This window comes from Trachurus japonicus, chromosome 20, assembly GCF_045865225.1.
Source record: "Trachurus japonicus isolate A0001 chromosome 20, Traja_1.0".
Lineage (NCBI taxonomy): Eukaryota > Metazoa > Chordata > Actinopteri > Carangiformes > Carangidae > Trachurus > Trachurus japonicus.
Window position 1 is genome coordinate 9,354,573 of NC_140926.1, and position 16,409 is coordinate 9,370,981.

At 42.7% G+C, this 16,409-nt stretch overlaps 1 protein-coding gene across 2 annotated transcripts; it reads right to left on the reverse strand.

Annotated features, from left to right (window-relative positions):
- Positions 1-1,371: 1,371 nt before the first annotated feature.
- On the reverse strand, positions 1,372-16,069 carry pdcd6 (programmed cell death 6). Of its 2 annotated transcripts, none has more exons than XM_085762851.1 (6): positions 15,819-16,069; positions 9,779-9,840; positions 4,986-5,030; positions 3,732-3,890; positions 2,695-2,804; positions 1,372-2,251 (listed from the first exon to the last, which is right to left on the reverse strand). In XM_085762851.1, the coding sequence occupies exons 1-6, from the start codon at positions 15,899-15,901 to the stop codon at positions 2,153-2,155; spliced, it is 558 nt and encodes a 185-aa protein (XP_085618977.1). In that variant the 5' UTR covers positions 15,902-16,069; the 3' UTR covers positions 1,372-2,152. The 2 variants fall into 2 exon arrangements, with proteins under 2 accessions (XP_085618977.1, XP_085618976.1); XM_085762850.1 differs by having other exon boundaries at positions 1,880-2,251; positions 3,720-3,890; positions 15,819-16,068.
- Positions 16,070-16,409: the final 340 nt, after the last annotated feature.

Here is a 16,409-nt window from a genome sequence, read left to right on the forward strand (position 1 = left end):
CCACATTTTCAGCTTATGAAAAAATGGGTTCTCGCTGTAACTTACACAAACACAGGACACACACACAGGACCACAGTGTGTTGCATATGTTTGTGTGTGCGTGTGTTTCCCACTGAACTAACACTCTGGACTCGGCATGTCACATTCCCTTTGCAGCCACAACAAAATCCACACAGATGCCATGATGTAAACGTTTTGATAAGGTCAAGAGTCAAGAGGCTGAGTGTCTCAACAGCAGGTCAGAGGTTGGTATTTTGTTTGTGTTCTGCTCATTAAAGCAGCAAGAATGTTGTTGTTTAGAGGTTGTTTTTAACAATGGATTGTGTCAGCAGCTCTCCGTGTTGATCCCACAGGGAGATATTATAGAAAGTTTTCGGAGCTTTATAGCGTCATTCAACTATTTTTTGTGGTTTTCACACCCAGGACCTTTCTGTTTGGGTTCACACTCGCTTCTCTTACTGTTTCAATTTGAGCAAATAGGCTTTAAAACTCACTGTGTTTTGCTGACCTACCATTAAACAACTACAACCAGTCAACACAGTGGTGCAGTTAATTCAGAGCAAGGACTCACAGTGGCGTGCAAAAGTTTGGGCACCCCTGGTCAAAATTTCTGTTAATGTGAACAGTTCAGCAAGTGGAAGATGAAAAGATCTCAAAAAGGCATGAAGTTACAGATGACACATTTTCTTTACATTTAAACAGTATATATTTTTTTACATTTTCAAAATGACAGAAAAGCAAAGGTTTGGCCACCCTGCATAGTTAGTACCTAGTAGCCCCCCCTTTGAGACTATCACAGCATGTAAATACTGTAGTAAATATAATGTCTGATACCTTGGTCAAAGTTATCTGAGTGTCCTGGGTTTCCCATTCTTTTGCAGGGTGCTGCTTCTTTTCCCCTTTTCACTCTAAAACTAAAACAACACACTGATATTGCTTAAAATATTGCAAAAGAGTGTTTCATGTTTAACTTCATGTCTTTTGGAGATCATTTAATCTTCTATTTGCTGTGGAACTGTTCAAATTAACAGAAACGTTTGCATGCCGCTATAAAACTTATCACAGAATTCTAAGATGCAATTTTATATTCATAATACAGAGTGTAACTGGATGTGAACTGCTTAAGTATTTAGATCTGTTGTGTTTCTCCACTCATGTATTCAGGTTTTTCATGTCACCCATGTGTGGGTGCACTGCAGTGGTGGATACTCCAGACAAACAGCAGAGGGGGACATTTAACCATGTTGATTCCATGGTTTCCTCTGCAATGCAACGTGACTTTCAAGTCCTGTAAATAACACACACACACTCTGTATGAGATTTTCTTTTTATTTCATAAGAAAAATGATTTTTTTTTTCTCTCTTGTGTTGTTGTTTTTTTCTTTTTTACACATTTTAAGGCATCATGCACAAAACATAACCCATACTAAAGGCATTCTGCTCACCCTCTACCAAAAAATTCGGTGTTCTATTGATCATATATTTGCTGTTAAAAATAAGTTTGTACAAATATGGCATGTAAGCTGGCATGTCAGTGAATCTCAAAGCAGAACATCAGCTGCTTTCACAGTTCTTGTAAACATGGCTTTGAGCAAAATAGGGCTGAGGAAAAGATAAGAGACAGAGAAGGGAAAGCATGCTTCAAAGTGGGGCTAAATATCCCTGAAAAGCATGCAATGCATCTTAAATCATATTTACAATGCATCATTTTACTCTGAACTGTCAATCAGAGTTTCTTTTTTTTAATTGTATCAATTAAAGTTAAGACATTAAAAAGTTTATTGACAATAACAGACAGACTGACAGATGTGTCCATAATGTTCCCAACCGAGAGTCCCCGACACAGGCGTTGTTCAGATTGGTCGACAGAAACAAAACACTGCAAGTTTTTTTTTCTTTTTTCTTTTTTGGAGTATTGTGGTTGCACTTTCAGACACGTACTCTTCATCTGGAAGTTACTGCAACCTCAAAGGATGGAACATTCTTTAAGTTTTCTTGTTAGTTTTTATAAATTCTGCTAAAAATTAGGTTTTGAAAAAAAAGAAAAAAGAAAAAAATCTTGCAGTGTCCACCATGGCAGACATTCGGGAGGTGCCGGTAGCTCTTGCACAGTTGTGTCCAGTTGTGCTCTTCTCTCAGTGATCCGTGTGCGTTATACTATATTGAAGACCATGGAAAGATACTGTTCATATGAAACCTGGATCCAGCCGTCCTGATCTGTATCGTACCGCCTGAACACGTCAGTCAACCTCTGTGGAAACAAGAAGAAACATATAGAATTTAACTTGTTGAACACCAAACTATAATTTCGTATTGCTCCACAATTTCCCAATACAAAATGGATACACATTTATTCATAGCTGTATGCATTCGACACATAAGTCTGTGTGTAGGTGCCTGCAAGTCACAGTGCAGGGCAGGCCATTAAGTCAGGCATAGATCAGGGAAAGGTTATTAAACCATTTCTAAAGCTTGGGAGTGTTCCCTGGTGGACAGTAGCCAGATTCATTATGGGCTACTGAGCAGAGACTGATGGGAAAAATGGAAATTTTATCCATTTACAATTTAAAATACAGCACACAGAGGTGTTCAAAAAGTGGGTCTCTGTGCTTTCTGAAGTGACTCCATGTGATTAAGTAGAATTAATATTATTCTTACAGTTTATTTATTTATTAAATAGTGTGAATCCGTCACCTGTAGTACAATACAGCACTGGATGAAGTCGTCGAAGGCCACCTGCCCCTTCCTCTGGCGGTCAAACTTCTCTATCAGTGTGTTGTAGAACTGGTCCGATAGACGGTACCCTGTGCACAGCAGAAAGAAAACCCACGTTACAAAATGCTTCACACACATTCATTCACCCTATCACAGTCTGTTTGTTTTATTAGTGGGGGTCTAAAATGGATTAAGTCTCTGCTTGTTTAACACTCAGTGAGGACACTGGGTCTATGCACCAAGGGAATCAACCTGGATTATCTCCCCTGGTTTTCGGCTTAGGTCTTAATGGTTCCTTATCCTTACTAATTTTCCTGACTACTGATTTATTATACAGCTCTGCTTTCGTTAAAATGCAACAAATCTTATATTGAAACTCCACAAATTCCATAGGAGATATCTGTGGTGGCATGCTAGTCCTGAGTGAACCAGTATTACTTCTTTGCTGTATAGTTGGCTTTGCATCCCTACATACAGTACAGTATGTGCATTGTGCAGTGTATTGTAGAAGTCAGGCTGGAGCTGTTTGTCAAGCAGAAATAAAAGCCTGTACTGTATGTAACTGTGTCGGTGAAGCTGAACAAAACAGCTGCTACATGAATGGTAAGTGGTAAATGGACGACTACACTTTTCTAGTCCCATCGACCACTCAAAAGCTTTTTACACCATGAGCCACGATTCACACATTCATATGCTGCTTTTTTTCTCTGCGTTCAGCAGGTTTTCTGTCACACTCTGATGATTCATCAGGGGGCAATGCAGGTTCAGTATCCTCCCTAAAGACACTTCTACATGGAGACTGAAGGAGCCAGAACCCCTATACCTCCTGAGCCACAAACAAAAAGTGGTGAGTGAAAAGACACACACATGAGATACTGGTCTATTGTCACACAGACACACCCAGAGTGAGTAGAAAAGACAAAATCTGACCTATTGACCCAGAGAAAGGTGACAGCCACGGAGCCCCTTCACAACACTGATTGAATGTTAATGTACAAGCATACTTTGCTGCTCACCGAATCCAGTCAGTGCCTGTTTGAGCTCGTTCTTATCAATGAAGCCCGAGTTGTCCCTGTCGTAGGTCCTGAAGATGTTCTGCCAGTCCGTGATGTACTTCCACACCCCGGCGAACTCGTTGAAGTTCACCCCGCCTTTGTTTTCCCTGTCGAACATGGCTGAAAGAAAGAAAGGAGGAGGAAGACGGCAATAAGGTACACTGTATATGACTCACTCTACACACAGTTGTACGCTCACAAATCTAAAGATGTTGGTCCTCATACACACTTGGGATGAATCCTGTGATATGGAAGCAATCGTGCAGCCACATACAGTTTTAAAGCGCTGTCAGTAAACTGTGGCCAGCTCCTGTCTTATGAGACTTAATCACTGTATTATAATGAAAACACCAGAACAGAGGAGGAAAGTGTTTGGTCCCCCCCACACACCATACTTTACTCCTCACCCCCGTGTGGCTCAATCCAATTACCCCTCAACAAAGGGAGTGTTATTACAGGATTTCTGTGGGACTATTAACCAAATGATTTATAGTGAATGGCGCTGTGGGAAGGGGGAGTGATGGAATTACAGGGATTTACTCTGCAAGACACACAACAAAAACAGGACGACTTGTTTAAGAGACTGGGGCGAAGATGTTTTTGACACAGTTTTACTGCAAGCAAACATAAATGTACACACAGGTGTGTGTGTGCTCTACTTTTTAAACTGCAAACCCTTTAATGTTAATATATACATTCGTGTGTGCAGTATACTGAGGTGGAGTTTATGTGTGTGTTTTTGTGTTGAGTCCACAACCACACTGCAGATTAAAACATTTTGACCATCATAGCACAACTGCCAATAAAATTAAATGAAAATAGCCGGTGCTTGTTAACCACCTATCAACTGTTAACTGATAAGATTAAAATGAATCATTTAAAAAAAAAAGGTGTCAATAAACAAAACACAGACTGGCTCCTGTGTAGGAAAATGTTAGAATGAATAAATAGTAGCCAGATTTTAATGTATAACAGATAAACAAATACACAGTGAATACACTGGGATGGAAACACATTTTCAGACTTCAAAATAAAAGACCCAGGTCTACCTTGTACACGGCTTTCCTACTGGGTTAATTCAGAAACAGTGACATATTGTCCACATGCTGTAGTTTTTAGACTGGTTGTCTTGTGCAGAGGCCGTATTATTATTGCTATGTGGATGCAAATCAGCAGCTTGTGTAGTACATCATGTTATTGTGGGTGGTTACTTACATATGATGGAGCGGACCGTCACTGGGTTGAAAGGAGTCCATGTGCCTGTGAGACAGAAAAAATACCAGTTACATACCAGTGCAATGAGACCAGTGGGTGGTGTTTGTATTTGTTGCAAAAAAAAACGTTTTGCTTGGTGTGTTTTATTGTTGGTATTGTTGCTGGGCTACATCCTCTATTCTTCTTAGACTATCTATCTACTGAATTTAAATGTATGAGAGGAGCAGCAGCCTATCAGGTACCAGCGTACCAGACCGGCTGTGGCTGCCCAGGGTGAGGTGGTCAGTATGGTTGAGATGTTTGTGTGCTTCTGATTGCCAAGTGGGACAATAGAGCCTCTGTCCAGAGTGCACACTGGGCTCTCTCACTAGTGAGCTCAACTGCCAGTGGTGAGGTGGAGAGAGAGAGGGAGTATAGGAGGTGAGGAGAGAGGACGGCTGGATGAAAAACGGAGTGTACACATAACGTATAACGGTTAAACATTAGGAAAACATAGGGGGGTTAAAACATAATCACCAAGACTAATCTTAAAATCCACTTTCTCTCCATTATAATTTTAAATAAAATGTCTATAATCAAAGTTGAATATCTCCAACATGACACAGAACAGGAGTACGAGATGAAGATAAAGAAAGAAATAAGTAGTAATATTATAAACTAGTTTTCCCAGACACTGGGGAATCAGATTACACGCCGGGCTACACACAGCTTTGTATTGTCTTACATAAAAGCCTTTAATGAAATGCAAATGACCCATAAAACACTTCCAATCTCCAATGCCAGGGGCTCATTTCTCCCTCTATCGCGGCCAACATTACCTCATGTGATGCAATCTCAGTCGCTGAGAAAGTATTGAACGTGTGGGTGATTTCCAATGCCTCAATATAATTCTGGCTCCCACACCGTCAAAACTTGAGTCTGCACTTTTTGTCACATTCGACATTTCTGTTTTATCTCCCGACAGACATCGGCCTGGGGATAAGGTCCGTCTGCAAATATCATTATTTCTTTAATTTCCTGGAACCTTCTATTTCCAATACTAGTATCTAATATCTAATAACTACAGAAGCCCTAAGCGGCCGTAGAGTCACACGTTTTATATCCTCTGTTTTCCTGAGATAATGGGATAATTCTATAAAGCTGCAGCCTCGCTAACATCTTCACGCTAATGTGTATATTGTCCTGTAGCATGGCACTAAGCTATTGCAGCCTGTCAGGCCTCAACTGAAGAGATATATTGAAGAAATATGTCGCAAATCTCAAGAAAATTCTCCTGTTATCTGGGGAAAACAGAGGAAATAAAATGTATGAATGTATAGCTGCTAAAGGGCTTTGGGATTCAACCAAATCATTGCTCATGTCTAATAAAACATTAGAAATAATCACTAGCTCATGAGTCACACAGCAAGTCATTCTCAGTTTCAGGCCAAATGAATCCAGCCACATGTTAACAACACAAGTGCCTCAGACTAGTATCTAAAAATCCCAGGGCACAGCAGGGTCGGTATTTGCATGAAGCATTGAATTCATCTCATTCCTTGGCAGCTGATAACCAGGACAATCTATAGAAAGCAATCAATACGCACCGACGTCTCATTCAACCTCAGTGCCACTGAGTTTCACAGACGCAGACGAGTCGAGGTTCAGGTTGTCGCACGAGTTCCTCGACCCCTGTCGCTCTGAGCCAAAACTGCACAGCGAGCATGTGCTCCCTCAATTCAATTGTGTTCACTTTCATTGAGCTTATTACATTTATCTATCAGGGAACGAGCACAAAAAACAATCATGACAGGCGAAGAGAAGAGAGGCATTGTACCAGATTTAGCCAGCAGCTAATCTGCAGTCCCTGCGCAGGTCTCAGCATTTCTTGTGCTGCTTCAACAACACGCTCAAATAAATAACACGGGTATAAATCTGTGTGAACAGCAGAGTCGGGGAGCAAGGGAGGGGGGGAAGGCAATGAACAAATTCCATATTCATAGGAAATTATGCAGCTACACAACACAGACACGCACATACACTTAAGTGGCCCTGAGCCATTCACAGTCCCATCAAGGATGCTTCACTGTCACACCCAGGACTGATAGAGGGATGGAGAGAGGGAGGGTGAATAGAGGGATGGAAACACAGAAAATAGAGAGAAAGTGGGGCCAAGTAACGGATCACAGGCGAGAGACAAAGATAGAAAGTTAGAGTGACAGAGGACAAAACAGACAGAGGACACAGCAGGGACTGAGTCGCTGCCATATCCCCACGGAGAGGAGAGGAGAGGAGAGGAGAGGAGAGGAGAGGAGAGGAGAAGAGAGGATAAAATAGAAGAGGAGAGGAGGGGAAGGGAGAGGAAGGGGAAGAGGAGAGAAGAGAGGAAAAATAGAAGTGGAGAGGAGAGGAAAGGAAGGGGAAGAGGAGAGAAGAGAGGAAAAGAGGAGAGGAAAGGAGAGGAGGAGATAAAATAGGAGAGAAGAGAGGAAAAAAAGAAGTGGAGAGGAGAGGAGGAGAAGAGGGAGAGGGTAAGAGAGGAGAGCTGTAAAAGCCATCCAGCCTCATACAGTCCTGTAATTTCGTTAGTTGTAATTATGAAAAGGAAAGCAGTCATCAGCTCGTAGGAAGAGATATCAATGCAGTTTGAAACACTAGAAAAAGTGACATCATCATCTTGACAATAGAGTTTACGGTCTCAGAAGAATCAAAGCGTTTGATAAGAGAGAAACTGGGTTGGAAACAGCTGAAAATATCTCATCCTGTCGGCGGATTCTTGTCCTTGAAAATCGTTCAGATTCAATTGAGTAGAAACAGTAAAAAAAAGAAAAGGGAGCTGGCATAGTTCAGAAGGAGGAGGGCGAGTGTGTGGTGCAGAATGAGGAGGTGATTGAAGAGTGTAAACAACAGCAGCTCCAACAAATCAGACCTTCCTTCCTTCCTTGGTTCCTCTGCCTTCAAAGCCTTGACACTCTTCTCTACACACTTCTTCCCCTGAGGGAGAAGGAGTAACAAAAAAAAAAGAAGAAGAGGTAGATGACAAAGAGAGAGGTCAAGGCAGAGGAAGCTTAGCTGACGGTACGGCTGGTGGCAACAGAAAGACGGGATGCGATGCGGTGCAGCGTGTTCACTTCTCTGGCTCTGCTTCATATCACAGCGAGGCTAATGAACCTGCAGAGACTGCACCAGGCAACCTGCTGTTCATGACACGCACACATGCCACGGGGTGTGAAAGGACGCAGAGGAAGAGATGCACGGACATTACGCTTGTGTGTGTGTGTCTGTGTGTTTATTTTTAAGTCACGCATATGCTCATGCACGCACTGTCTGTGCGCAAGTGCACGTGAAACCAAGAAAAGCCAGCTGTTAGTCTCAATGTGGGCCACATTAACAGCCTGTCTTCGTCATTGTTGTGTAGCTTTATTTAGATTTTTATGTGCCGTGTTACTTCCCATCAGTGATTTGATGAAACTGTTTATATGACTTCTTCAGACCTATTTCAGCAATAATTCAAATGTGCAGGAGCCACCCACGTTCATTCATAAATCGATGCAGATTGATTTGCCGACCTGCTGCTTGGACCACATCATTTCAAACTCAATAGCCGTCGAGCTGCAGAAGTGCTTCAACAACGGATTTATGCTTAAAATTTATTTCAGTTAATCTCTCACCTCGACTGAAACTGGCACAGAGAATAAAGTTTATTGCTGGTTACAGCAGGAAAGTTTTCCCCTGCAGCGTCTGAAGTAGAGATGCACGTGTCAATATGACCCACAGGTCGCACGGATGCAGTGGTTGAGATTAGACGAGGAAGTATTACAGATTCAAAGCAGCGTGCATGTGTCGGGCCAAGGCTTTAATAACTGTGATACCACATTACTGCCTGATCCTACAAAACGCCACACATGTAGACCCGTGTATCAGCACACGCTACGATTTACGGGCATTTCCTTAACGCCTCGCCTGGCGGCTCTAGTTCCCACTCAGCAGCACCCACAGCTCAAACAGGTATGTGGCCAAAAATTAGATGATTAATAAACCAAGTGATTTTATCCACCTGGCAGATAGAAGTGAAGGCCTATGGGTGGGAAATGCAGCACTCACACTAATCAGTATGCTGAGCCAGAGCCACTGCGCAGCCTGATAACAGCTTCTTTCACTGCTGCTGCTGCTTCTGGCTTTCACTCCTCTCCTGTTTCCCTCTGATGTGCCCTCAAAAATGGATTTCTGAGGAGAGTCATCTGTTCAGAAGTCTTTGAAAAGCTGCCCAAGCAAACCAGTCATAAACCTGACGGGGAGCACATTATAGTTTAATGAGAAGACAAACATCAACCTGTGTGTGCGTGTGTGTGTCACAGTTTCTGGGCAAACTGTGCTCTGAAATATACGTTGAGACAATCGTTATTGGATTTCCAGTGCCGCCGAGCAAGATACAATGCTGCCAGTGCAGTGATGTGTGTGTGTGGGCAGGGAAATAGATATTTTTACCAACTGGCTTCATTGTGGCAGCTTTTCTAAGGCCAAGAAAGAATAAATCTGACTCCCCGCTCCCAGAGAGGGACGACCTGTGTAACCTTATCACTGAGAAATGAACCCTTAATCCAGTTCGAATCCTTCTCCTCCTGAGCTGCTGAACTCCATTTCAATAAAAACTCAACTTTACAATCGTAGGATTTATTACCAGGCTGCTGTATTAGATTCGAGGTGGGTAATAACCTGCCGGCAGAGAGTGAAACAAAAAATCAAAGCGGCAGAAATTGAATACAAGCCCCCTCCACCCCCCCAACAAAAATAACATAGACACCAATACATACCGTTCGATAGGGCCTGCTGAAGCTCTGAGTCTGATATCACTCCGCTCCGGTCCTTGTCGACCCTGAGGAGGAGAGTTTAGATAGCACAGATTAGATACCGCCTGCATTAATCACATCACAGACCCACACACTCCAGCACACAATAGCAGCGGGCACCAGCGCTTGACGGATGAAACTGTATCCTCCTGAGCGCGTGTTAGCGTTTCAACAGTCCACCGAGATTGAATGGAGCTCTTTGATGGAGACGCATGTACGCTCGCAGCTCCCCTGAGACCTGGTCAAACAGGCTGGGCGTGTGTGTGCGTGTGTGTGTGTTGAACCTGAAAAGTGAAACCGAATGTTGGCAAGCATGAAACTTTTACGCCTGGGACACGCTGTCTGTCCGTGACAGCTACTTCCCTGCTGCCAGCTTTATCTTTTAACATCCAGTTGGCCTTATATGATAGGCCGATCAATAATTAAGTGTGTGATTTCTTCTCATTATAAACCTTATTTACCCTCATAAAGAGAAACAGAGAGTGAGCACGCACTAGAATAAAAACTACCCTTCCCCTGATTAATTATTAACTTAATATAAATGTAGCCTAGCGTGTGTTTACAGTAAATGTAACCTCCATTGTCTCTGAGATGGTTGTTTCGTGTCTGTGTCGTATTCAGATGTTGCCCAGACAGTGAAGCTGTAATTAACAGTGACAGTGTGCTGCTGGTACGTTGAGAGTGTCACTACAAACAGATTGTTTCCCTGTGTGTTTTCTGTTGTCAGGACCGGCGTGTGCATCGTGCAAACAGATTGAAATGTCAAAACTCGCTCCACGCTTCATGTGGCTGCTCTAACCTGTTAATACCGATGCTGAAATGAAAGAAGAAGAAGATATTCCGCCCACTAACGCCTGGCTGGCAGCGTGCCTCAGTGCTACCAGCATAGTCCAAACATACAAGAGTCCCAGTGTAACATATTTAGAGTGATAAGTGAAACCAAAACTAAAATCTGCAGAGGGCTCCTCAGTTTAAAGGCTGAAATAACAGAAGCACAAAACCCCAGGCAATGTTTGCTATGTCCCAACACTTTGCCTGCCCATTCATTTCATCTCTGTATCTGTAGCCACAAAAACTTCCAACCAAAGCACCAAAATGAGAAGACTACAAAATCATTAAACTGTCCTTCACCTTGCCCAGCGCTTAGGTTTTGAAGCTGGAACAATTAATCAAAGATCCAACAAATCAATCGACAGAAAACTAATCAGCCTCAAATGTAATCATCCTTTTAAACAGATCTTCAAATTGCATTTTCTGCCAGACGGTGTACAAACCCACAGAACAGCATTCTTATCACTGGGGAGGCTGGCGGCACCGGGGAATGATTGGTATTTGTTCTCAGTACAGTAAATTATTAAATACTCACTCAATTATCACAATAATGAAAAAAAAAAAAGAGAAAAAAGAATTGCGGTTCACCTTGGATCATTGACGTGATAATGGTTTGTTTGCCCCCTTTCGTTAAATGACATTACATTAATCTTTTATGTCTGTGGCAACATTTACAGGGAGAAGTGAAGAAAAGGGAGGAGCTGGCGGACATCAAAACCACTGAGGTGTCTAAAGGTCTGAAGGTAGGACGGAGGTTTTATGACTGTATGTATGGGCTGTCAAGTTACTGCCAGGCTATATTAGCTGTCTATCTTTGCTGGAGCGCTTAACTCCCTGTTTTAGTACATACAATGGCCAATAACTTGTAGATTAGTGTAGTGAGATGGTTTTTATACACATTGTGAGCTTTTGCGATCGATCAATGGGATAGAAATACTTTCTTGATGCAGTTTAGGCGGGAGAGACACTCCCTAAAAAGGTAGATTAAAAAGTATTCAAGGTGAAAATAGAAAAATTTGATTGAAATTGATCTATAAACTACTTTCTGGGCTCACTTTCACTTTAAATTTCCTCACCCATCCTCCTACCAATAAGTCAGTTGAAGTTTCAACACATTTACAAGGCCCAGCCCCTGACTCAGCCATGAGCCTTTCTCCAAACATAAAACAAGGGAGCAGACTGGACTATGACCCAAATCATGGGTTTCACAGCTGTAAAATAATGTAAGCCGCAGCGATGTAGGTACAGTCAAACATCCAGTGAGTCAGTCGCTCCTTAGCAACCTGTCAGGGCCCAGCCTATCAACACAGAGCACACTCAGTAAACACTCTGAATACCAGCGGAGAAGACGTATGAAGAGGAGGAGGAGGAGGAGGCAGGGAAAAAAACCCCCAATGAAAACAAGCAGAGGACCGGCCCAAAGCTGACACGGTGGGGAGGCTTTCCGCTCCCAACTGTGACTCTTTATGTGAGGTTGCATCACAATATCGGCAGCCTTTCTACACGGTGATTAGATACACTGTGTCTCTTGTGTACTCCTGCTACCAACTCTTGAACCACCCCCCCTCCCCTTCGCCGCCTAAATAAAGAAAAACAAACATAAAGAGACCTGCTTGGTCACCTCGGTAAGAAAATAGCTCCTAGCATACCTCCATAAATGAGAGCTTTGTTAGTTACGGTGCGCGGGGTGGTTCGGTTTGTGAGGTACCCAACCTTTTCCAAACACTGACACAAGGGGTGGTCAGTCTGGCTTAAGATCATATGAACACAAATTCGGTTTAACTTGTGCATGTCGCTTCAATTTAAAAGCCTGATTCTCAAATCTCTGCATCATGTCTCGAGGGTTTTATTCTGAAAGTCCTGAGCAGAAGTGGTGATTTGCATCTTTCCCTGCCTTGTTGCCTGTTTTGGACTGTAGCCGGTAACTGAAGCTCCTGTTGGTACATGTGTTGGTTCAGTGTTACCGCAGCTGTTGAGAAGAACAAGGACTTCAATGGGCTGAGCTTAATGAATGGAAATATTAATCTAAATATAGCACGTGTCATTGAGGTGCTATATTTAGATTAATATTTCCATGTCCGTGTCTACATCATACACCAAACTAGGACCACACCCATCTTTATACTGACACTATTGTACATCATCCTCTCTCCTCTCCTTTCCTCCCATCAACCTTTTACTAACTTACCCTCAGGTACAATTAGCTCAAAAGACTTTAGCATGAAATAAACTGACACACAGAGTGAAAACATCATTAAAACAAATCTCCTCTTGCCTGTAGCACAGACGTTGACAAATTCAAAACTGGATTGTAAAAAGAAAAAGCAAAACACCACAGCTGAGTCAGTTATTGTGCTCATACTTTCCTATGTCTCACTTTGTCCCATTGAGCAGTCAGTGGAACAAAACCTGCCCTACTTTCCACATTAACTGTCCAAAAAGTAAGGCCATGGCCACTGTGGCGCAAAAGCATAAAAATCCCAAATTAAAAGCTGCACTCACAAAAAAAAACCTGTGGGGAAACTCTGCTTGTTGTTGCATGTAGTTATTTCAAAGATACCAGCGACAAATATTGACACTGAAGTATGAGAGACAGTCGGTGTGTTGTTTTGCTTGCACGACAATTAGTCTGTATCTAATCTCAATCTAAATCAAAGCCGTATGTTATTGACGCTTGAAGGGCTGGGTTCATAGCAGAAACATCCACTGAGAACCAGGGAAAAGGGGAGAGAGGAGTTACATGATGATGATGAGGCTCTAGCTTTTAGCGCTTCGCTGCCAGGGGACTTCCCATGATGCACCAAGCTCCAGTCTCCTCCTCCTCCTCCTGTCTTTCCATCTCATGTTGTTTTCTACCTTTACATCTTCATCTGGATACTGGATTAGGGAGTGCTCCCTTTCATCGTGCTCTTTCCCTCTTTTGTGTTTCTCTCCCTCTCTCTTGCACAATATTTAGCAATAGTCGGTTTATTCTGTCGTCAGCGTGAATTTGCCTGTAGCTGATAGTGGGCGGCATCCTGGACTAGACGGAAGAGTTATGGTTCATCCGTGGGACAAAGGCAGGATGAGCTGGAGTCAGCTGGTTTGTCCTGGACTTTCAAATTAAAGTATTTACATACAGCAACATCTCATATATATATATAAGTAACAGCTGCGTCCAAGCAAATGCTCATATAGCTACACAAATAAATGCGTGTGAACTGAGCAAAACGGTGTCCACAGAAGAAGACAGCATTGTGGATATAAATCATAACATCTGGTCATAACTTTCAGAATAAAATCAGAGCATAAAACCTGATGAGCTTTGTGAGATGGGGAGACGTTTGTATCCAAGGCAACTATGTGCACAAATAATCATGTGATCACCAAATCTGTGGGAAAACCCGTGATTGAACTTGTCATATGATCTTCGGGGCCGATCAACCACACCTGCTACACAAATCACACAAAACCACCTACTGAAGGGGTCTCCAGGACCCTGTGTTGCCATGATGACACACACACAAACACACACAGAGACATGAATTCACAGGGTGAAAAAAACAACACCAGCTCCATTGTTGCAGCTGTTAGAGGCTAAAGCACTAACACATGACTCCTTTACTTGGCATCTTCCTCCCTCATTCACTAGGGAAAAAGAAAACACCCTGAGAGTGAATAAGTTCACTCGGTCAACTGACACATTCAGTCAGAAAAAAATACCGACTCATGATAAGACGGCATTAAAAATAGACATATGAAATGTGACCTAAGTCGAGTAGATTTACAGAAGCATCACAACAGTAGGACACTGAGTCATATCATCATGAGGCGTGAGTCAAGATTGAGAAGCCTCTCACGTCAACTATGCTCTATTGACTCTGATCACATGACCGAGGGAATTCCTGCACTGTTGTGCCATATTTTCCCCCAAGAGGCGACGAATGAGGCAGCACAACGCTCGTGTGAGTGAGTGAGAGTGTGTGTGTGTTCACATCTGAGAGGTAGAGCGATGCTGACATTGCTGCTGCAGACATATAGAAATGAAATGTAATGCAATGTTGTGTGTGTGAGAGTAAAATGAGAAATTACGAATGTGTGTAAGAGAGGTAAAGAGGAACTGCTTCCATATAAGGCAAAACCATACATCTAACCTAATTTCTAAAGGAATGTGGCGCGATACATCAATAATTCATTAAGGGAGATTTCAAGCCTTGCAACGCCTGCAGCATCTCAATGTTGAGAGAAAGCAAAGCAGAAGGGAAAAATCCTCTGCAGTATTACATAAGTCTATAGTTTACTATTACCAGTGGCCAAAGCATATCAGCTACTTCCCCCCCTCCTCTGCCTACTACTACGACCTTCTCAGCTGCTGACACACTTATTGATGAAACCGCTGGGAGATTAATGGTCGATAATTGCCATTGACACTTTGGAGAATAAAAACAACACAGGATGTGGCAGATGACATTATTATAGCAGGTCAGTTTTCTGGTGTATTCATGTCAGTCTTCCCTAAAACACTGCGTCAAACAGACCCTTCAATTGTCAGACTTTTATTTTTTTTTATCTTCCCCACTGTGTCGTGATGATTTTTCTCACCTGACTTCTGCACACAATCAGAGAAATCAAAGTAGGAGTCAGTCATTAAATATTTCCCCTCATAATCTCTATTTTTTAAATTAAACAAACTTGAATTTAACTGTGTTTTCTTTAGCGAGGTAAAAAACCCCTTCAAGGACTCCTGGAGGTCCTGGAAAGCCCAGTTTGGGCACAAGCTCAGCCAGCTTTTATTTCCAGACAGTTGACCGCCTGTTTAAGTGAAGCTATGTAACACCGTAAAGCTTAAGTAATGTATTGGACTGAACTGTAATGTGGCCTGCTCACTCACTCACTGACGTGTAATAGCTCGAGTCATGGAGGAGCAGCAGCAGCCATGTAATTTCACACAGTGTGCAGTAAGTAGCCTTTTGCCATGAGAGGTTAACCTTGTAGCCAAACTAACAAATCACTTATTAGTCCGCGGAGCCTGAACGCAACACGACACAAACAGTTACAATGTGAAGAGTAAAGATAAAAAGAAGGAGCAGTCAGTGAAAACACACTGTCACCACCTCCCTTCGTCTCTTCCGTGCTACAAGCGGCTGAGGAGCGGACGTTGCGGGCAAAACAAGCCGCCCTTCCCCTTACTCACCTCTGGAAGATATTCCACAGAAAGCTCTGGTCCGGAGGAGCGTTGATGTGCGGCGGGGCTCTGTACGGACTGTGATACGCCATCTTTTAACGGGAATGGCCTGCGAGGAAGATAGTAAGGAGTGCGGGCGAGACAGACCGGCAGCCAGTCACTCAGTCAGTCAGTGTTTCCTCCTCCTCCCGCGGTAGTTTCTCCTCTCAGTGGCTTCAATCAGACTCCGCCGCGCGACGTTGCCTGAGCTGAGCCCCTCGCGCACAGGGGCGTGGCCAAATCATTCACCACTATCACCAACACCACCACTACCCGTAAAGGAGGGTGACGTCACATTTTCCTCAGTAAAAATAGAAACTTAAACGACTAAACTGATGTTTAAAGACAAAACAAACATTTTTAAAACATTAAAACATGTTTCTGAATCCATGTGGTAAAATACCTACACCCAAATTCTTGTTAGAAAGTTAACAATGGTGATAAGGATTATATAGTGAAGTTTGTTTTAAATACTTTTAATAAAATCAGTTTCGATTCAGAACTACTAAACAGTTTTTAAAAGAGTGAACAAACATTAAAAAACTGTGTAATGAAATTAAA

Coding starts and splice junctions, on each gene's coding strand:
- pdcd6 (XM_085762850.1), bottom strand. CDS start 15,901: ATGGCGTATCACAGTCCGTACAGAGCCCCGCCGCACATCAACGCTCCT. Junction 3,891..4,985: donor GACGGTCCGCTCCATCATAT/GTAAGTAACCAC, acceptor TCTTTCTTTCAG/CCATGTTCGACAGGGAAAAC. Junction 2,252..2,694: donor AGTGCTGTATTGTACTACAG/GTGACGGATTCA, acceptor TTGTTTCCACAG/AGGTTGACTGACGTGTTCAG.